Genomic DNA, 22,340 nt, shown 5'->3' with positions numbered 1-22,340 from the left:
TAGAATGGAACAGATTGAAGGTGAGGGAGGCGGGGGCGGCCCGAGCCGTTCGTCCGGGTTTTTAAAGGGTCCGCGGCCGCCATGTTTGCTGCTGCCGGCGCTGCGGCGCGGCCCCGGGGCGGGAGGGGACGGGAGGCGGTGGGCGGCGGACGCGGGGCCCGGCTGCACCGCGCGCTGCCGCCCCCGAGTGGCCCCAGGTTCGAGGCTGCGGTCGGGCCTTAACCGGAGATCCGGGCCCTGCGCTGCTCTCCGGTCCGGCCGTGCTTCCCGGGAGCTGTCCGGGCGGCCTGAAGCTCTTAGGTATATTTTCAGCGATAACTTCGTTCTGTGTGTGCTGAACCAGAGGCAGCGCGCGATCGCAGCTGTAGGAAGAGGTTGTAGTTTGTCCTGTTGCCCGTTGCCGTTTTCCCGTGGCTGGTAGGGATGCATGGAGAATGTTGTAGTTGTTTGATATGTTGGTGTTTTTAAAGAGCTACTCGAAAGGAGGTCGCTCCAGCAAGCAGGCGTGTGCTGTGTGAGCTCAGGAACAGGGTGCTGATCAAGGAGTGCATCTTTTGGTTCAGTACAACTGTTGTGTGTTTCTCAGTTCTGCAGCTTTGAAGCGGTACACATGAGATGCATTACAGCTATTGTGTTGGCTTTGTTGTGTGACACGTCACTGTTCTTACAATATTTGGAGTTGACAAGGGTCTGACTTTGGTTTTATGTGAACAACAGCTTTTGAGCCTCCTCAAAGAACAAAAGAGTTTCCTCCATGTTCTCATTTCAACCCCGAGGCTCCCAAAACCAAATGACTGCACTAAACTCAGCTTACTGCTTTTTTGTTTCACTACATAGGATTTTTACTGCTGCCCTCCGAGTAGCTTCTTTCCATTTCCTCATGGGAAGCTTGTTAAGAGCTGCTTTATCAAAACCATATGACAGAGATGACTGTTTCTTCTGGCACTTAGAGCCCTTAGAAAGGTACGCAGGGAAGTGATCAGCCTTACCACACGCTTTAAAACGCTGAGGCAAGTTTGTCAAGAGGCCTCTGATTCACCATCTAGTCTCTGCTGGTGCAGGCCTACTGAAGGCAGGAGGAATCCCCAGGCTGCAGTTCTCTTTGCTAATGAATCTGCATGCAGCTGAAAGCTGGGCCTTGTCCTAATGGATGGAAGTAAAAGTTTACGCCTGTGGTTTTTGGGGTGTTCAGAACAAAGTGGGACGAAGCAAACTACAGTCACAGGATGCAGAAATGTGAATAGTCATTTTACTTCTGCCTATAATTCGTATCATTTGAACACTGCAGGAGAGTATTTTGAAAGGAGGTGTGGAAATGTGACAGAATTCATCTTTCGTCGCTCAAACCCAACGACCTGGTCTGTTTCAGCCCAGCAGCTGTGTTTGTAAACATAGCAGTGAGCATGTGCTGGGGTGGCTGCTGCGTGGAGCTTTGAGAGGAGCAGTGCCAGCACAGCGCAGATGCAGGCACGCACTGGAATGGAACAGTGCAGAAAATGAGAGTGAATGCGTCTGGTGACTCAGGTAATTAAGGGGCTGTAGGACACGAGCAGATCTGAGAATCTCTCTGATTATATCTGTGCAGAGAGGAGCTGGATTGTTGCAGGCTTGGTTGTGCAGACAGCCTGGAACTTCTGCTTTCAAGGCTGTGACAGAAAGCCCAGCTCAGGCTGACGAGGCAGTGGCACGTAGGGCTGACTCAAAGTGCTGCTTGTGGTTGTTGGTGAGCCAGCAGCACAGCTTCTGTTCTCAGAGCAGACACTCCACATCTCTGTGTAGTGCCCAGTCTTTAATGCCTCATATTCAGCAACTCCTGAACCAGTTGTAGGCAGGGTTACCCACACGGTGCTTGTCAGCAGAGAGTGGTAACCTTAATTCAAAAAGGATTTATGGAAACTGGTGAAAGTATTTGCATGCCATGCTGTTTTTCTAATCAGTACGTGCAGCCCCAACTTATTGCTGTGGTGACAGCCAGCCTTGGGTCAGCAGGGCTCATTAGCAGGTGCTTGGTTTGCTCTCCTTGGTTTGGTGGCACAGGGAAACGTCCCCGTGTCCAACTTGTGGCTTCACTGTGGTTGGTGAAACCCCTTCCTTTGGAGGTGGTCCTTGGGGCTGCTTTGGTTGCTGATAGGTAGCAGTGGGACTTTCTGATGCTTGGGAGTTTCCTTTGTGTGCTGCATACTGGCAGTATCTTTTCTCACTTGTTTTCATGCTCTTTCTGATTGAGCAATAACACAGTGGGTAGATGCACGTCTGTGTGTTTTGTAGATAAGTCCACGAGTTGCAGTGTTCCATACAAACCTGCAGAACTCTTTTTGGAAGGATGAAAAACTTCCTTGAGTAATAAATAAATGTGATGAGCAGCATTCAGATCGGTTTGGTCACGTGAGATGGCAGCATCTGAGGACTTTGTAGTACCTTGTTTTCTGAGCAAACGCAAAATGCTCATCACAAAAACAGCTTTAGCTTGCTGTGCTTGTTGGTGGAACACTGAGCTCAGAGGGACTCCCAGTGTCAGCCTGTGACTGCAGGGCTGCTGCTGGGATGTGTGCAGCAGAGCTTTCTGAGCAGCTCTCAGTGGATGGGCAGCGAAACACAGGGTGTTGGTGTAAGGAAGTGTATTGCAGGAGCTGTGCTGGGCTGACTCGCTTCACCCTGCAGTGAAACCTTTGTTTTGTGTACTTTATTCCTCAGATTCTTTGCATTCTGACTCTCCTGCAGGCAACATAAAAGCACTTACACCAGCAGTGCCTGTGTGCAGTCTGCATTGGTGAACAGTCCGCAGTTCCCTTATCAGTGACAGGTCCTGTTTTCCTTCTTGATGGGAAAGGACACGTGGGGGGTGCTGGCTGCGTGGTTCTGGGGAGCAAGGTCTTGCTCTCTCAACAGTAAATTAAGTTGCAGTGTTGAAGGTATCTTTGTTTCCAAATTCTTTTCCAATACTACTAAGAAGTATCCACTTCATGCTTGAATTGCTTGAAATAATTATGTTGTATCCTTATCTTTTGGCCCAGTTCCTGCGTTGTGTCAGGCAATATCTATTGCAGGTTGTATTTACAAGCTAAATGCTTACGTGGGGCATCTGATCATGTAATAGTTGAGAAAAATGTACACTGCCTGAAATGCTTTGCTGGGAGCTCAACGCACAGAAGTGCAAATTGGCTTCTCTTGTGTTGGGAAGTGCTCAGGAGAGCCATACCCAGCCTGTTGGTGGTATTCTGTGGACAGTGGTACGTTCTTTGCATTGCAGCATTTGAGTGACTTCTGCTCAGTAATCCTTTCTGAGGTTTAAATTGTGATTCTGACGTGTTCAGGTTTCCTTGTGTTGTTATCAGTGGCTGCAGGTTTGCTCTGGCAGTCAGTGGGCAGCTCGGAACTGAGCAGGTTGATACAGAGATGTGGAGAGGGTGGGAAAAGCTGGGTGTGTTGTGGTGGTGACAGAAGGGACTGGGGAGGAGGAAGCTCTTGGTGTTGTAAGCTCTGCAGGAGGAGAAGAACTGTTTGAGTTTCAGGCTTGAGAGGAGCAGCTTTGCTTCTGCAGCCTGCACAGAACGAAGCAGGTGTAGAAGTTGTCCCTATTGAGAAACATAGACTGAAATCACGGTCTGTTTTTATGCAGGTGAGCTCCAGAAAAGCAGTGCTTAAAGAAAAAGAAGTTGATATGTGTGTATTTACTGACTCCTCCTAAATCCAATTTAAGTGGTGTTTTGAAGTTTGCTAAGCCACAAGTTTTTTTTATGTAACAAGATAAAGTGCACTGATAGCCTCCCCTGCACACACCCCCTCCAATTTGTGCCTATGGAGGCTGGTGACAGCTCTGGGACCTGTTCCAGCCCTAAATGTCCTGTGAAGGATGATACAGGGAGCTCCTCCCTGCACCATGGGCAGACTTTGACCTGCAGGGCTCTGTGTGCAGGAGATAAGGGCCGGGCACTGCCGTGCAGGTTTTGGATTCTGTCAGCATTGCATCTGGGTCTGATTCCCACCACTTGGGTGAGATGGCTTTAACAAAATGTTAGCAGGGAGCTTCTGCTTCTGGATGCAAACTGTACCTTATGTCAGCCCTTCTGAGCAAAGCAAGCTGTCCTGGCAGCAGCATTCCTTGGCTGTGTGTGGGTAAGGGCTCCTGCTGGCTGTGTTGATCAGGTATTGCATCACTGCCCAGCTCTGGTGTGGTCGTGGCTGAAATGCTGCACAGCATGGCTTGGTTTGTAGCCCAGCATTTAAAGAGTGGAAGGTCTTACAAGAAAAGGCAGAGCTGCCAGTGTCATGGGAACAGTCTTATTTAATAGAGGGGTAGGGCAGTGATGCTGATTTAAGGACAAGAAGGCTGGTGAGGTTTTCTGGTTCTGACAGTGTTGGCCAGGTGAGGATTAGTGGTGCAGGGAGGTCCTTCTTTGTTTTTCCCTCTTTGCTCCATGGCATGTTTGCTGCTTAGTGGAGCTGTGCTGTGTGCTGGGACGAGCAGCATTCTTTGGCATCAGACATTGCAAGGACAAAGGACTTGCACCAGGGAAAATGCCCTCTAAAGGCAGTGGGATTCTTTCTCAAGGAAGAGATGCAGAGTGTTACTCCTATTTTATACTATGTATCATCCAGCAGAACCCAAAACATCTCAAGTTTCCATTCCTAGTCTGACTGAGGAGCAGCAAAACATAAAGCATAATTATGCTGACATAAACCACGGTGTGTTTTTAGTGAAGCACAGCATACTGAATGGTGTCCTGTTTGATATTCTGGTTCTTAGTTCTAAACTCGATGGGTGATTGGACTTTTGGAGTGCTTGGATGGCAGACAGTGAATTAGTTGTTCTTTAAAATGAAAACAAAACTTGAGAATTGGTTGATTCTAAACTTTCTTAAACCATTTGTGCTTTGTCTCTGTTCATCCAGCAGTGGATGTGCCTGATGACTCAGGCAGCTCAGTCGCAGGTTTGTAAGATGGGTTTTTTGAGGTATTTAAAAAGAAAGCAATTGATTTTTAGTAACGAAAAAAGCCTAGGGTGAAATTTCTTCCTAGTGGGAGAAATCTGTTGTTTGCTTTTCGGTTTGGCAGATGTAAAGGAGCAATTAATTTGCAGATAGTACAAACAGTTCCACTTCCTCTTCCTAGAATGGGTGGTGGTGGTTTGAGGCTGGCTGACCCCGGTAGGCAGTGCTGCTCACCACGTGTGTCCCTCCCATCAGCAGCAGCACTTCTCCTTGGCTTTTGTGGCTGATATGCAGAGAGCAGCTGGGGGAAAAGATGGTTTTACTGCCACGAGATTGAAAAGTTGCTGCAGTGAGCAAATTTTGCTGTGTAGTGTTGTGCTGTTGGGTTGTTTCCCTAAATCATGTAACTGTGGGGACAGGTGTGCCTGTGGTTGGTGGCACTGGGCAGCAAGGATGAACACAAATGTGAGTATCATTCAAGGACAAAGCTGACAAAGCATGTGACAAAATTCTGATCAAATCCTTTTGCTGTTGCAACTTCAGGGTATTGAGATGCATTGGGAAGGTAAGAATTTAATGTGGGGGGTGGGGGAGTATGTGCAAATTGTAATGGTGAGAGGTGGGTTGTGTTAGTGTCATTTCAAACCCTGACAAGAAGGACACAGTAACCCTCCTTTGTGCCTGCACAGGGGTAGGATAAAGAACACAGAGCTGTATTTACTTTGGAAGGGCTAAACTGACCTTGCAAATTTGTATTTCTGAGCTGTAGGTTGACTCACTGTACTGTGACTGTGAGATTATTAAAACACTTTGAGCCAGTAGCTGAGCTTTCAGAATCAAACCTTTATAGTGTTAGAACCCCACGTGTTTGATGTTAGGAAAACAACCATCCCCAAGCAAGCTCTTCTCTGCCTTTCTGTTGAGAGAAGGGGTGGGGAGGGCCGTCCTGAGGCTGTCACATCATCTGAAGTGGTTCTTCCAGCTGCCCCAGCACAGGGAGAATCCATGGCTCTGGTCCCCAGCTGCCTGACAGGCTGCCTGTGGCCCCACACTGGCAGCATGGAGGGGGAGGAAGTTGTTTCTCTGTTGTTTGGGGGATCCTTGTGGATGGAAGCACATCAGAGCAGTGCTTCCTGGTGCCGTTCTAGGGATGCTGAAGGGATGGTCTGAATTTTAGCACTGACTTTGGGCTCAGAATCTTCTAAGTGTTTGTAGGTGCTTCTCTTGGTTCCTGAAACATACTGGGGGGGGGAAAGGAATTGGATGTGTCGAATAAAAAGGTGCTCTGCAGCAATGAGTGAATAGTTTTTAATTTTTTTTTCACATTCTGTAATACCAGTCTTCTTTAAATGCATGGAGAGGAGGGAGTTGGTCATTACATTTGCTCTCTGTCGACGTTTTAATTTGCTCAGTTATTTTTCTTTTTACACTGACTGAACTCCTTTTCCCCCTGACTCCAGGCCCTATGAGAAAAAGGGAAAGCTAAGGATGCTGGAGCAGAACAATGGATTTCTCTTTCTCTTTCATGCAAGGGATCATGGGAAACACAATTCAGCAACCACCTCAGCTCATTGACTCAGCCAACATCCGCCAGGAGGATGCCTTTGATGCCAGCAGTGACATTGCTGAAGATGGTGGACAGACGCCGTACGAAGCCGCCCTACAGCAAGGCTTTCAGTACCCAACACCCACGGCGGAGGATCTGCCCCCCATTGCTAATGGCTACCCGGCCACCATCAATATGTACGAACCTCAAGCCAAATTCCAGACGTACAGTCAATATCCCAATGGTTCTGCCAATGGTTTTGGTACAGTTAGAAACTTTAGTCCCCCGGAGTATTACCACGTGGAAAACTCGAACGCGAGGCCGCATGAAGTTCTGGAAAAGCCTTCCCCTCCACAGCCACCCCCACCTTCAGTTTCACAGACGGTGATTCCAAAGAAGACTGGCTCACCAGAAATCAAACTAAAAATAACCAAAACTATCCAGAACGGCAGGGAATTGTTTGAGTCCTCTCTTTGTGGGGACCTTTTAAATGAAGTACAAGCGAGTGAGTATGCTAAGGCAAAACATGAAGGGAGGAAAGAGAAAAGGAAAAAAAGTAGCAAGCACGACTCTTCCCGATCGGAAGAGCGCAAGTCGCACAAAATCCCAAAATTAGAACCAGAGGAACAAAATGTAAGTGTGATAATAGCTTCAGCCATCTGTATGCCTGGTATTGTTGGTGGAGTATGCTTCTTCAGCAGTGTTTTTTTCCTCTCTTCTGGGTGTATATGGGATTAGACATAAGTTGGATGATTTTCGTGGTGTGTTTTTCACATGATGTTGGTAACGCAGTCTCTGCAAATAACCAACATGCAGTGGGATTTGTCACATTTCTGTGGGTATCCTTCAGCAGTCCTTCCCTGCTTCTCTGAGGCTGCACATGAATTAAGGTGGAATTGGGTTTACTATCTGAACGTTTCTCTATTGCTTGTTACAGCAGAACCTTGTTCTTTGCTGGGGTTGGGAGGGTATTTTCTGGATTGCAATGCTACTTTGAAGTTGGAATAAGGAATCACCACACTTGTTTTTTGGGCTCGTGGTTGCTTTTCTCCTTGCTATGTATTTTTTCAGTTTGTTTTCATTAATGTGCTTGTTCTGGTTTTACTTTCCCCTTATGCTGTTTGTGTTTGTTTTCCTTTTTTCCTTTTCATTGTTTCCCATTTCCTAGAGGCCAAACGAGAGGCTTAGCATGCTGTCTGAAAGGCCAAGAGAAGATGCAGTGTTGGAGGAAGCCCCGGTTAGTACATGTAGTCGTTAACACTTTCTGCTTTGTCACTGCTTTTCTACCAATTATGTCATGGGTTCTTTAGTTTGTCAGATAAATGAGCCACCATTTCCTTGAAATGCTTCTTTCTTTTGTGTCAGAGTCTCTCTTTTGCCATATTTATTGTCTTATTTTCTCCTAAAAGCAGCATTCTTAATCAACTTACGGAGGAGACATTTATTTTTGATTTTTGTTGTGGTTTTAGGATCATTGGTGTGGTTTTTTTCCCCACTGCTGTGTGTCTTGTTTGATCAGTGACTGTTGTGTGTAAATCCGAGCTGTTAAGCTTGTCTTGTTCTCTCTAGGTGCAGCAGTTCTTGCCTTCTCTTCCAACACAAGTCAGCCATGACATCAAGTTTCAGGTTGGCGATCTGGTTTGGTCCAAAGTGGGAACGTACCCATGGTGGCCTTGCATGGTTTCATGTGATCCACAGCTTGATGTGCATACCAAAATCAATACAAGAGGTAAGGGAGGAAGGTCACTGCCAGAATACATCAGGTGTCTCTGGTTGTTTCTGCACTTAAAAAAGAATCTCATCTTTTCAATTTCCTCTGTGGGATGGAGTCTCTGGTGCGTGTGCTAAACAGGACTATTACTGTAATGATAAAAGTAGGGCTTTTAAAATTACCTCCACAAAATGAGCCTATGCAAACTAGGTGTGAGCACTTTCCTGAAGTCAGTGTGTTTATGAGAAGACATCTGGTAAGTCTGAGAACATCCAGTGTGGGCAGGGTGCATTTATCTTCCCATCCTGAACTACTCTGAGTCCGGGCCTGTCTTATTTCTGAACTTTCTAAACTAACCTTGGTATTTCCAACTGCAGCAATTGAGCGGTGTGGAGGAGGAAAGTGTAAACTAAACCAAAAGAGGCATTCATAAAACTGCTTACTAGAACTTTTCAATTTCAGGTGCCCGTGAATACCATGTTCAGTTTTTTAGCAACCAGCCAGAACGGGCGTGGGTGCACGAGAAGCGAGTTCGGGAGTACAAAGGACACAAACAATACGAGCAGTTATTGGCAGAGGCTGCTAAGCAAGCCAGCAACCATTCTGAGAAACAGAAGGTATGATGAACACTGGTTGTGGAGAGGGGTATCTGTGAAAGTGAAACTCGTGGGGGCAGTTCTGAAACAGTGGTGCTTTATTGTGTGAAGGCTTGGCTGCATTTTGCTGGCAAAAGCATTACTCGTGGAGATAACTGAAATGTTACCATGCTCCTCCTTTTCCACTGAGGAGCTTGATAGCTTAACTTTGTTCCTGGTGACAGCTGTCATCCTGGGCGAGGAGGTGACTTTGCATCTTAGTGAGAATATTAAATAAAGGTAGAATCTGTGTGTTCACTTTTAGCTGCTTTTCTGTGTAGACGCAGAACTTAAGCCAGTATTCATGCTAATCAAAATACTGCTGTGGAAGGAGAAGGATTTGTATGGAAAAATACGGAGGATGTAAAACGTAGATAAATTAGGTTTAATCTCATAGCAGCATCGTGGACTTTGAATGCTGTCTGCTCTTGTCTTTCCTGAGTTCACAGTTCAGGGCAGACGCTTTCAGTGCTGATGGTCATTCAGTCCAACCACTGTCTGCTCATATTCCGAGCACGGGGTTCGCTGTCTACCTTTCAAACTGTATCCTGTACATGGAAAGCAAACTTAGATCTGTTGCCTTAGAGATGTAAGGACCCTCAGGATGCTTCAGTGTAATTAGCAGCTTGTCTTTGTTCCTTAAGATTCGCAAACCAAGGCCGCAAAGAGAGCGTGCTCAGTGGGATATTGGTATTGCCCACGCTGAGAAAGCGTTGAAAATGACTCGGGAAGAAAGGATAGAACAATACACCTTCATTTATATAGACAAAGAGCCAGAGGAGGTTTTGTCAAAAGCCAAAAAGGCCGCTGCTTCTAAATCAGAGACCAAGAAGAACCGGCGTCCAAAGCCAGCATTGAACACCCAGCCAGAGCATGGCAGTGTGATAACAGGATCACCTTCCAGTGCAGAGCTGCGAAGGCAGAGCCAACGGAGGCAGTCGAGTGCGGAAGAGGAGGAGCCACCACCTGTGAAAATTGCATGGAAAACAGCTGCAGCTAGAAAATCCTTACCAGCCTCGATAACCATGCACAACTTGGATCTTCAGAAATGTAACATGTCTCCGGTTGTTAAAATTGAACAGGTTTTTGCTCTTCAGAATGCTGCAGGGGATGGCAAACTCATCGATCAGTTTGTTTATTCCACTAAGGTATGTACTTTGTGTAGTGACTCCTTTTCTCTTCAGTTATTCCAAGTTTATCTTGTTGTGGAGCTTAAACCAGCACCCGCCATACTTTCCCAGTGCACGTTTCTTTGGTTGGAGAGATTAAATCTAACATAAGGCAGGAAGCTCCAACAATCTTCTGTTGTATTCAACTTTTAATTTCAGTGCATCCCAAAGCCTCTGGCAGTGACTGTATTGACTGCTGGCCAAGAAGCTCCCTGCAGATGGTCACATACTTGCTGATGAGATGTTCAAAATACTGAAGCTGTTTAATTCTAGTGGAAATAACAGAGCAATTCTCTGAAAACCTTAAAAATGAGGTTATTTGGGGAAAACAGATGAAATTACAAGTGTTAATAAAGTATTGAAAAACTAATTATGCTGTTTTGCATAACAGACTTCTAAAATGAGTTCTGCCTCCTAGCTTCCTTCAGGTGCACAGCAGCTTCTCGCAGTCAGTGTAAGGAAAAGGTTTAGGACTATTTCTCTGCCTCCTTCTTCTGCCTCTCTACCTGGAGAGTATTTATTTCATCCTAAGCATTATAGAGAAGGTAATGTTTAGAAAAGTTGCTGGATTTTTTTTTTCCTTGTATGTAAGGGGAGATGGAGAGGGATGGAAAGTTTTGCAAAGAAGCAGTTCAATAGTATAGATCACTTATGTGTTGCATTGAAGGGATTCTGTTCTGACTGAAGATAGATTAATGTGCCTGGAAGCCATAATACACGGAAGTAGGCTGACAAAATCTTTTTGTGTCGTGTTGTTGGTTTGTTTTTTTTTCCTAAGGGAGTTGGTAACAAAGCAGAAATAAGCGTCAAAGGACAAGAGAAGCTTAATTCTTCATCCAGCCAGAGGAATGAAAAAGCAACGTGCAATGTGCAGAACGCATCCTCTCCTGAAACAACTTCTGGGTCAGCAGGTAGGCGAAGCGCAGGGGCTTTGAATTTTAACAGTCTGGCATTTAAATTCACACGTGAAAACTGGCATTTTCTTGTTAGATAAAAACGATTTTGAACGTCTTTCCATTTACGTTATAGCTCTCCCAAACATAATACACGAGGAGCCCAGATGTTTGAGGAACACAGGATGTCTTTCTGATGCACTTGAGCTGCTTAAGCCTCTGAACTTCCAGCACTTGCAGCTTGCAGTATCCAAGTCAAATTATTAGAAGGCCAGATGCCTTGTGGGGAGCAGATGGCAAGTTGTTTTAGAAGACAGGACAGCATAGTAGGCATGTGTTAGAGGATTGTAATGGCTTTTGGCACTGCCTGTAAAATATGACAGTGGAGATCAAAAGAAGACAATCTGGAGGTGACGTAATTCAGTAAGGAGTGGTTTTGAAATATGGGTGCTTTACCAAATTTTGTTGATGAATTTCATTATGACCTTTGTAGAGGACAGTGTTGTTTTTTTCCCCCTAACTGCTTCAGCTCACTCCATCAGCAGCATGATGCAATGCTTGGTTCTGAAGGTGTTTTAGGGGCCCCATCATAAAACCATGATATTTTTGAAGCACTCTCTGAGGAAAACCATTGGAGCAAATAATGGAACTTGAGACTGAAAAGGGAGAGCCTGGAACAAGCTATTTGAAGCCTAATTTGTAGCACAGTAATAGAGAAGAGCAAGAGGAAAACCGGGTTGAGTGCTTCCTAGATTTGGAACAGAAAACCAATGTGTTCTTTGTGTGTGTTTTGATTCTGAGGAATAGCTAATGGGAATTTGTCCAAACGGTTTTATCTTCTCCCCACCAGCAGGAATTTCATTCAGCAGTGTGTTCTCTCAGCATCATCAAAAGGAGACAAATATCCCTCTGGAGAGCAAATGGAAGTTCCTGAAAAGATGTAGTTCAGATCTTCCTAAACCAAGAGATTTTCAGGTTCCTCCAGTCCCTGTAGTGTCTTCTGTTTTTCATCTATTCTGTACAGTCCATTAGCTATTGCTTCTTTGCTGGTGTGCTGGTGGTAATAGCCTTGGTACAGCCTCAAGTGGTTTTACATTAGATGTGTAGAAGTAAATTTTAGGTTGCAGAAGAGCATGTTGAGTTGCTGTCGTAGCAGGATGAGCAAAACCAGAAAAACACCCTAAAAATAGTGATGGACTCATTATAGTTAAAACACACAAAAAGGAACCCAAGCACAAAACCTGCTGGGAAAATCTTGTGAAGTTACTTGCTGTCACTTCTGCTTTAGCTGTTTGTAGTTTCTCCCTTTCTGGACATAAATGAGACTCCAGGTCAAACACCTCAGTGGTCAGCATAGGTGGGAACAGTTTCCTGTGCATACTTACTGCAGTTTCTGTACTTCCTTAGCCTTTAGGTAAGCTCATTTAATAGATGCTGTGTTCTGGGCTGTGTAAGGCTTCACAGTGCAGGCTGAGCAGACCAGATGTTCTGGTGTAAGTGGGGTTTCCCAGTGCAAGAGGGGCTTCCTCTGCTGGTCTTGGCAGTGGTTCTTTTTTCCAATTTTAGTTGCTATGGTTGCTTCAGCTTTTTGAAACAGTTGTTTGATTACCTTATAGCTGGAGTTCTCTGGAGATAGGTGCTCTCTGTTTTGTTTTCCTTGGAACTAAAAGCTTCACCTTCACAATGGCTCTTCAGAGGCAGGGGTTGGTGAGAATTCTGAGCCTCTCATTTTTTCACTTCCATAGGTTTTTTGGAGATGTAAAACTCCACCTGGTAATGCCTGTTACAGTGTTAAAGTGGGTTTTCCTTCAGTACACACTGAAGTATAGGTCACTTTCAAAGTCCAGACACTTGTTGGTCCCCTCTCATGGAACATCACTGCAAAGTCCTTCTTTCAAATTTAAGGTCGCTGGAGTTTCAGGATGCCTTTATGTAAAATATTGGACAGAATGACTCTGGGAATCCTTAATAACAACCTGCAGATAGATATACAGAATTCTGTAGTGCTGGGAGAATAATTTAGTAACCTGCAAGCTGCTAATAAGAGAACTGTGAGAATTCATAATGCCTCTGGTTTCCACATACAGCTGGAACAGGATTGACCCAACCTTGTCAGGGTGAGGTGGAGTGCTGGTCTGAAACCTGTCCTGAAACTCTGGATCAAAGTACACACGCAGATGGGATGGGAGCATTGTGGAGGTGATGTGCTGCATCCCTGGGGAGCAGGGACAGGAAAAAAGTGCCTGTTACTTTGATTGATAGTGAGTTTAATATTGGCTGAAGGCAGTAACTTGAGAGTTTCTTCTCTGATACAGGGCTTGCATCTTAATTCTGTTTTCACGGTGAGGAAAGGCATGATGGATTGAATCAACTTTCTGGTCACAGTTGCCCAAACTGACTTTTAGTTGCTTCAAAGAATTTCAGCTGAACGCAGAGGTGACAAAAGATGACCTCTGGCTTCAGTGTTGAGATCTGGAATAGTTGTGTGCTTATCAGTGGACGTCTGTCATTGCAGCCAGAAGTTACACTGCTGCTTCTGTAGGTAAAACACCCAAACTGAAAACCAAGAATAATGCTTCATAAAAGCTGTGAGATGTCAAACTTCAGCTCTCTGTTAAACAGCTCCAAGAGTCAAAACAAAACCCAAACTGGTATCAGATGCTGTGTAGGTGTTTCACAATATGACCTTTTTGGAGATAGTGTAGCATAGAGGGATCTTCTGAATTCACCTACCTTCATACTTTCTCTTGAAATATCATAATCTCTGCCCTTAATCTGAGTTGCTTTTCTGTAGTAATAGTTCTAGAAAGCTCAGTTTTTTGCTTTCATTCATTGCAATAATGCATTGTGATCGCTGCTTCTGTGCTTTCTGTTGAGCATTTAGATTTCATTCCTATTGCACATGCAATAGAGAGGTTCTTGCACTACTGTTCTGTGGAGTCCTGGGTGAAGGCTCACAGCCCTGTAGGGCTCACAGCTGTCTGTGGGAATGAAAACTTGGAACCTGATTTTTGCCTCTTCGGTTTCTGGCTTGTTTTGGTTGAAGAAGCTGATTGTGGATGCCTGCCATAAATACCAAATATGGACTATTTGGTTAAAAATTAACCAGGGCGCAGACTGAGAGGTGTGTTTTGAAAATCCATTTGCTTGACCTGGATGCCAGCTTGTTATTTTTTTTAATTATTGTTATTCCAATGCTTCTTTCTGTCTATGGAATCAGAACATGCTACCTGCAGACCACAGCACCGGTTGGCAAATAGCTTGGCACTGAATTTAAAAATAAAACATTCAGAAGAGGACAAGGTCTTGGCTTCGTTAATTCAGCAGTTGATTTGGTGCTGGAGGTGTTGCTGCAGCACAGCAATCCAAGGAATAGTGTAACAGAAACCTTTTCTTCCTCCTTCAGGTTCTGTAGAAAAGAAGCAACAGAGAAGATCGATTCGAACCCGCTCAGAGTCTGAGAAATCCACCGAAGTTGTGCCAAAGAAGAAGATCAAAAAGGAGCAGGTTGGCTTCCTCCATGTAGAGAGTTAAAATATATTGTATTCATAAATGTTGTGGCTTATATTGGTGCCTTTTTATTTTTCTCCATTTTTTTCCCCATCGGGTTTCGTTTTGGACTATCCTTCATGAAATCCCCTTGTCAATACCATTGCTGTGACTCTGCTACTGGCATCTTCACAGTATCAGTCAGGCTATGGAAAATGGGAACTCAATGATGCAAGACTCCTAACGAACCTGCCATGTTTTCTTTGAGATTTCTGTTATGAGCAAAATGATTTTGTTTCAGTAATTTCTCTTTGATGGAATTACCACCAGGTTCCTTCCTTTTGCTCTTGATTTAGCTGCTGGTTTGTATTGAGGTTTTGTTTTTCAGACGAAGTTAGACTGATTAATCTGACCACTTTTGAAAATGGACTCTGGGAATGATTTAATAGTCAGACTTCTATGTTGGCAGACATCAGCAAAACAGTTCTTCTGGGATATACTTTTTTCCCCCCTTAACTAGATCTAACATGTACAGGGCATTCCTTTAATCTGGATGTGAGACAGACAAATGTTGTTGCTTTAAAACAAACAAGCAAAAATTCTGCGTGACAATGAATAGGAAAGTTCAGTGAATGGACATAATTTAATGTTTAAAAACTGAATACTTTTTAACAAGTTTGTCAAAGTTGTTGGTTCTTTTCCTTACGTGGTCGATTTTCACTCTCCGTTTTCCTCTTGAAACCAGAGAATTTTATGTGAAATGTTTCATAGGATAGTTTTCTCCAATGAGGATTTCTTAAAAGGGGTGATTGGGCTACAGATTTTATATGGGAAGGGGAACATTGGGGGTTTTTAGCTCTTTTTATTCTAATTTATTCTTTGCCCTTTACACTTTGTTTTGCACTTCATTCACCCAGAGGTTGAAGGCAGACCAGACCCAGTTGCTTTTTTTTCATGTTTTTCTTTTGATGCCACAGCATTTACATCTGTGCTCAGCAGAAGAGTGTTCTAACTCTGGAAAACTGCAGAAAGAAACTTGAAAGCAACAGAGATGTTGGGTGTGAGGCACCCAATGTTCCTTTCAGCCTCTTGTCTGGGGGTGTTGCAGCCTCCATGTTTTCAGATGTTATTTCACGTTGATAAGTGTTTCTTAATTTAACAAAGGTTTAAGAACCAACAATACGAATTTCATGGATCCCAGTTAGCTTTGCTTGTTTCTATTACCTAGCTAACTAAGACTATGAACATTAAAGTGCTTTTCTCAGGAAAAGTGTGTGACTAAAAATTAAACACAGATGCACTGTAATGCGCCTAACCTTGAATGTATTAAGTTATATTAAAAAAAAAAAGAATTACTTCTTACAATTATGCAACAATATTTGTTACCCAAAGTCAAGTTTTCTTGCAACTGATTCCCAAATTAGTCTGCAACAACTTGGTATAAAGTTATAACTGGAACGAGTACAATTAATGGGAAAAACAAAATGTTAATGCTACTGTTACAGTGACTAGTGGAGAAATAAAAGTGATTGTTTAGATTTTATATTTGTATTATGAAATGTATCCTATACAAATCCTTCTATTGTATGTTTTTACCTATTGTACAACAAAATAAAATATTTTTTAAAAAAATTATAGAATAATCCTTAAATATTTACTAAATGTGTTTCCACATGCATATGTAACCACATTGTAAAGAAGTAACTTGTAACCCTTAACCTTAAAACCAGGACGTAAGGCAACGACTTTCCTCTCTAATTATTATCCCCTCACCAAATTCTCGTGTTACATGTACATTGGCAGAGCAGATTCTACTGATAGAGCATCGAGAGCCTGAAGTACTTTTGCAAGACTGTAAACTTGTCTGCTTAGGTGTGTACTGGCATTGAGTTTCCAGCTGTATAGAGCTCTGCAATGCTCTGTGCCTTGTCCGTGCCCCCATCCCCGTGGCCTTGCAGCACTCTATACAGGGAAGGTCTGTGTTCCCAGGAGCCTGGAGTGCATGCTTGGTGGATGTGCCTTAAAAGGCGATACCTTAAGTGTCTCACTAACCTGAGTGTCATGCCTGTGAAGGTGAACTTGTGCTTACACAGGTGTGGGGTTGTACAAAGCAATCAGGGTTGGCTGCCACACTGAGCCCTGCTTCTGCCTGCTGGACACGGCTGCAGTTTTCTGTCGTCTTCATGCAGAAAGGGAGTGACTGGAAAGGACCTCGGTAGTGAACACATGGCTGCCTTGTCTTCTGGTACTCAGCGTAGGCAGCTAGGATTAAATCCAGCAGGACAAGAAGGCTCGCACTGAGGAGGGGATGGCAGACTGCACATGAGTTCAGAGATGCTAATCGCTTAAACTTTAATGTTTTCTTTTTAATACTAGGGGAAAAAATTCCTTTGTTTTTAACTGTGGATTTTCCTATTCAAACAGGTTGAAATGGTTCCACTGGCAGCAGTGAAGACAGGCCTGCAGAAAGGTGAGTCACACACTTAAACTGAAAATTCCTGGCTCTTCATCACCCTTTGGCAGTGCTTTTCATCCTGTGTGAGCTGCGGAGGTCTTGAAGCTTTCTAGTGATGAACGTGGCTTGGTTTGGTCGATTGGTTTGTTTGGCTTTGCATTGCTAGTTGGAAGGGTAGTTATGTTGTTCATGTGCTGTAAGCATTTAGTATGATTATGAGATGATGCTTCTGCTTAGCCCTATTTTAAAGATGAACGATGAAGAGATAATCTCATTAGGGCTTATCTTCTGTTACACACAACTTAGTAGCTTCCTCTGCTATGTCATCGTATTCAGAAGATTGTCACAGGACTTCCTAAAGTGATGTCCAGTTAATTAGGTTAACAGTTAAAAAGTTAATTAGGTCTTTACAGAGGATTAAACCAGTATCAAAGTTGCAAGCTGAGACTTAAAAAATAGCAAATAGAGTCCATTTTCAGGTTGTCTCATTTTCATTTTCCTTTACTGATTTTAAGGAAGAAAGAAAATGAAGGAGCATACATTAAGACTAATTTTAGCATGTTGTGTTAAGGTGCCAGCGAGATTTCAGATTCTTGTAAACCTTTAAAGAAGAGGAGTCGAGCCTCGACTGATGTAGAACTGACGAGCTCAGCTTACAGAGATGCTTCTGACTCTGATTCAAGAGGACTCAATGATTTACAGGTAAAGGCAAATTGTTTCTCACAGATGCAGTCTCTCTTCAGTTGCCTGTTGCTAAATATGAGTACTGTATTTCCTTCACGTTTTGCCTTTTATTGTCTGAGAAGTGAAGTACAAGCTTTTTAAAACTACCTTTTACTTCTAACCCTGCACATTACATCATCCGGCAGAACAAATTGGTCTCTGACTCATTTTGCTCTTTGAAAAGTTGTTGGATTCCCTGGGGGTTTTGGGACGCCAGTATGAAACAAAGAGGTTTCTGGCAAGAGTGAAATAGACCATTTTTTTTGCTTGTCCAGGTAAAAGATATGTCAAAAAGGCAGCATTTCTTGTGTCATTGCAGTGAAGTCCAACAACTTTTCAAAGATGTTTGAACCTCTTGATGTGCTGAATGATCTTTTAATCAGTGGTGATGTAAATATTGTTTTTCATGGTGTGATTTGTCCTTTGAAAGTGTCTTGTTTGAGTGCCTTGGACTTTCCCTCTTTGTAGGGTAGTTTTGGAAAGCGTTCCGACAGCCCATCAGCTGCTGTCGATGCTGATGCTTCTGATGTGCAGTCAGTGGACTCCAGCTTATCCAGGAGAGGAACTGGAACAAATAAAAAAGACACTGTTTGTCAGGTAAACGATGGCACTGCAAAAAGAACTGTAAAGGTGTTTTGGCTGTTCCTGTTAGTTTGAGGTGGTAGACTTAACAAATCATACTGGTTTGCTTTTATCTTAGAATATTAAGGCTTTTAGGACTCTGTGATCTGAAAATAGTTCCTAGGAGAGCTTGTGGATTAGGAATATTAAGGAGAAGCTCGTCTTTCTATTTAAGTATGAGAGAGCTAGGACTCCAGGTGGATCCTGCATAGAACCTCTTCTATTTTGGAGAGGCTCACACTGTTACAGGAGAAAGCTGCTGTAAATTCTTGGATTGTTTTCAGCCCATAGATTTCATCAAGTCTGCTGTGGGATGTAAGGCAATTCTCCTGACTTATTGTAACTCTGTTTAAGATCTGTGAGAGCTCTGGTGAGTCACTGGTGTCCTGTGAAGGCGAGTGCTGCAGCACCTTTCACATGGAGTGTCTGGGCCTGAAGGCGATGCCGGAGGAGAAGTTCTTCTGCACGGAGTGTAAAAATGGTGAGTGTGTTCCCAGGGCTGAGAAATGGGCAAGGATTTCCTGCTCTGCCACAATATGATTAGAACAAATAAGGTTTACTTACAGAACCTTAAAATGTTTCAGTTTGGTCTGTTCTGTTACTTTTCTTAGCCTCTGATGCCAGATTTTCACTTGGCAAGTAGCTGGGAAGAGAAAGGGTGACAAACTGTTGAGAGTCCTCTCAGCATAAAGCAGTTCAGGTTAATAGCAGTTCAGTAGTGCCTGTGAATTGTAGCACCAACCAAACATCCGTGTTGATCAGAGCAGCGAAGTTCTGTTCATTCAGATGGTTTTTTTTTTTTAACAGCATCCGTATCCTGAAGTACTGATGGTTACATTTGGGCTTCTTTATTCCTTCTTTTACAAGGAGAACACACGTGCTTTTCTTGCAAGCTCCCTGGCAAAGATGTGAAGCGCTGCTCTGTCAGCACCTGCGGTAAATTCTACCACGAGGCCTGCGTGCGCAAGTTTGCCACAGCTCTGTTTGAGTCACGAGGATTTCGGTGCCCTCAGCATTGCTGCTCTGCCTGCTCCGTGGATAAGGACATCCATAAAGCAAGCAAAGGTGAGAGCAGAGCTGGCTCTGAACGGCAGGAGAAACGTCAGATGCATCACCACGATGAGTCTGACTGCCAGTAACGCAGCGAGGAAGAAGGGCTTCATTCTTAACGAGGTCTTTGAATCTGTTGTGGGTGGGAAAGCAAGCTGGCAGCCTGAGACCATTGGTGTGAGCAAGCCTGGATCTGCAATGCTGACGTTGGCTTCTGTTGCTGAGTTTAGTGTAAGCTGAGGGTTAGTGGCACGAGGCTGAGGAGTTTGCTTTTTCCTAAAGACAGTTGGGAGTGACTGCTAGAACAATTCAGGGGAAGAAAGAATCCTTTTAGAAATGAACTAAAATCATTAAGCAAAAAAGCGAACTCTAGAATGTTTAAACCATGTGTCTTCTTTTCCCAACAGGGTTCTGAAGTGAAAGCTAACTTTTGTGAAACTTTTTCCAAGATGTAAATGTCTGTAATCTAGCACAACGCGTGGAATAAAAGTCAGTCCTGCCTCTGTCTGTGCTGCCTTGTACCAAATCTTGACTCCAGGGTGACATGGTGCATTTTGTTTTTGCATTTATATTAAACAGGTCGCATGGTGAGATGTTTCAGATGTCCCATTGCCTATCACTCAGGAGATGGCTGTATTGCTGCAGGAAGCTTATTTGTGTCATCCCACATTCTCATCTGTAGTAACCATTCCAAAAGGAATCACTCCTCATCAGCTGTAAATGTAGGCTTTTGTTTCGTTTGTGCAAGAGGTGAGCACAACTGTTTTTTCCTCCCTCTGTTTTATAGTTCTTCTGTTGTCACTTGTGCAGTTTAATGATAAAAGTGATGTGAAAGAAACATCTCTTAGGGCTGTGAGGGGTTTTAATGCTTTCTGTGATTTTTGGTGTAGTCAGCAGTTCATGTTAAGCTTCTACATGCTATTTTGGTCCCTCACTCAGAAGGCATGCTTCTGTTGCCAGTAGAAAAGAATAGATGCTGAGCCCCCAGTTCTAGTCATTGCAAGCTGAGAATGAACACTTATTATTCACTGTCTGTTAAGCAGAAGGGGGATTCTTTCACCACTCACAAATAGAAACAAGTGTTTAAGGCTGGGAGTGAGGATTTACTCATGAGCTAGAAAAAGAATCATTTTAAATTCAAACTACCATCATGTTTGAGAACTTTGAAAAGAAAGCATTTCCAATACCATGTAAACAAGTTCCATGCTAGGATTTTCCATGTGTCCATTTTTTTTTTTCTTTTTTTTTCTTTCCATTTTTTTTTTTTTTTACTTTTCTGGTTCTCCAGTCGCTTGAGTCGTTCCAAACAGCAAGCTGATAAGTTACAGCACACCAGTTACTCAAGTAATGTAAAAACATTGTTTTCTCTGGTGAAAGACTGTGAGGCTACAAGAGCAAACTCACTGGATGGGTTGGATTGAGTTCTGTCAGTCATATGTGGTCAGCATAGGGACACAAGGTAAGGACAGCATCTGTGAGAGAAGAACTGCTCAGAAGGAAATGGGGAGCTGAACAAGCTAGAAATACTTAGGCATCTGTGTGAGAAGAGTTACTTAATTAGTTTTAGCTGATGTTAGAAGGAGATTTTCTGTGTTTCGATGCAAAACAGGAGTGAGGTGGGAAAAAGCATCATTAAAACTTAATCATCATGAGGTACTTAAAGAAAACATTGAAGTCTTCTTATTCACCTTCCTGAAATATCCTTCATTAAAACACTTCATAGTTCATGTAACTGCATGTGTGTAGATCATCCTTGCTTCAGGAGCTGTTCTGAGGATGTGCTTTGCAGGCAGGCAGGCACCATTCTGCTCTCACCAGTTTTTTAGGTACCACAATTCCAACACTTCTTTTCAGCACTCGGCTCCGTGCCCCTCTCTCAGGGCAATGAGTTGGTGGCTATCTTGGTGGCTCATCCTCCGTGCTTCTTTGGATCTCAGCTGTAACACTTCCCAGAATTATTGGTTGAATGCTTCTCACCTGTACCTCTGGCTTTCTGACCTACGCTGCCTGACTTGGAGCAGTGTGGGGAAACTCTTCTTGGTGGAGAAAGACAGAAAAAAAGCATGCAGGCATCATTTGAAACAAAGGCATTTAGCAGAACAGGGTGCTACTCCAAAAGGTCTGATTTGGCAGCTGTGGGGAGGCTGTTAGTGCAATTCTTACCTAAACGCAATGGGTGTAGGGCAGAATTTTCATCCATTCTTTCTCCTCTGCTGCTTGCAGAATCACTGAGCCCTCCTGTTACTTTTTAAATTCTAAACCAATGATAAAGGCAGAGTGCTTCCATAGGTAAGATCTTGGCTTTCTAGGATGTGGGATGGTGAATTCTGCAGCTGTGGGGCCGCGTGGAGGATTTGTGTTCTTCCAGTCTGTAGCCCCAGCTGCTGGTATTGCCTTAGAAGCAATGGCTGCCATCACCCAGCTCTTCACATGAGCTTGCTTTTGCTCATTTGGGAGGGTGGTTTGCACAGGATGACACTGGGTTGACACTTCTCTTGTGCTTTCCTGTAGATGCACAAATGTAAAAGCACCATTGAAGTTCCAGTTAGGAGAAACTTATCCGCTGTAGGTTTTTCCAGTTACAACTGAATTTAGTCTCTCTGACCTGTGACCTCCTTCTTAGTGAAGAAACTTTGCCAGACTTTTCTTTTATCTTTATCTATCATTTTATCTTTTTTCCATTCACTCGTATATGCATTATAGGTGTTTCATTTGCTTTATTTTATTTTCTCCTTTACGGAATCATGGGTAGTTTCATTGCAACTCATCTCTTTCTGTTTGTTTCGTATAGGGCTGGTAGTGCAGGATCATTCAGACCCCCTGTTCAGTTCATATGCCTATAAATCCCACTACCTACTGAATGAATCAAATCGTGCTGAGTTGATGAAATTACCTATGATTCCTCCTCCTTCGTCAGCTTCCAAAAAGAAATGTGAGAAAGGTAACCAAAATAGTTTCTTTCTCTTTTAATTTACTTTTGCTTTTTCTATTATTTCTCTATCTTTAAATCAAACAAGATATGTCTGCTTGTCGAGCATCACTTACTGCTTTTCAGTAAATTTCACTCATTGATTATTGTGAGCGTGTTCATGTCGTTGGCAATTTTTTTTATTATTA

The 22,340-nt window shown here is 43.5% G+C and overlaps 1 protein-coding gene across 8 annotated transcripts in view; it reads left to right on the top strand.

Moving 5' to 3' along the window:
- The window catches only part of NSD3 (nuclear receptor binding SET domain protein 3), a 33,909-nt gene continuing 11,569 nt past the window's right edge, over nucleotides 1–22,340 (top strand). For 3 of the 8 annotated variants that reach the window (XM_042835196.1, XM_042835203.1, XM_042835204.1), the window contains exons 1-15: nucleotides 1–20; nucleotides 6,392–7,110; nucleotides 7,646–7,714; nucleotides 8,047–8,206; nucleotides 8,651–8,805; nucleotides 9,468–9,971; nucleotides 10,771–10,903; nucleotides 14,292–14,392; nucleotides 16,799–16,844; nucleotides 17,401–17,531; nucleotides 18,021–18,149; nucleotides 18,528–18,654; nucleotides 19,041–19,238; nucleotides 19,803–19,973; nucleotides 22,015–22,164. In XM_042835196.1, coding sequence (XP_042691130.1) covers nucleotides 6,436–7,110; nucleotides 7,646–7,714; nucleotides 8,047–8,206; nucleotides 8,651–8,805; nucleotides 9,468–9,971; nucleotides 10,771–10,903; nucleotides 14,292–14,392; nucleotides 16,799–16,844; nucleotides 17,401–17,531; nucleotides 18,021–18,149; nucleotides 18,528–18,654; nucleotides 19,041–19,238; nucleotides 19,803–19,973; nucleotides 22,015–22,164 — 2,749 coding nt within the window. In that variant the 5' untranslated portion in view covers nucleotides 1–20; nucleotides 6,392–6,435. The other 5 variants (XM_042835197.1, XM_042835198.1, XM_042835199.1 and 2 more) reach the window with 5 other exon arrangements.

This window comes from Centrocercus urophasianus, unplaced genomic scaffold, assembly GCF_019232065.1.
Source record: "Centrocercus urophasianus isolate 14NV4802_14NV808 unplaced genomic scaffold, USGS_Curo_1.0 seq_50, whole genome shotgun sequence".
NCBI lineage: Eukaryota > Metazoa > Chordata > Aves > Galliformes > Phasianidae > Centrocercus > Centrocercus urophasianus.
This window is presented reverse-complemented; position numbering and strand designations above follow the sequence as displayed.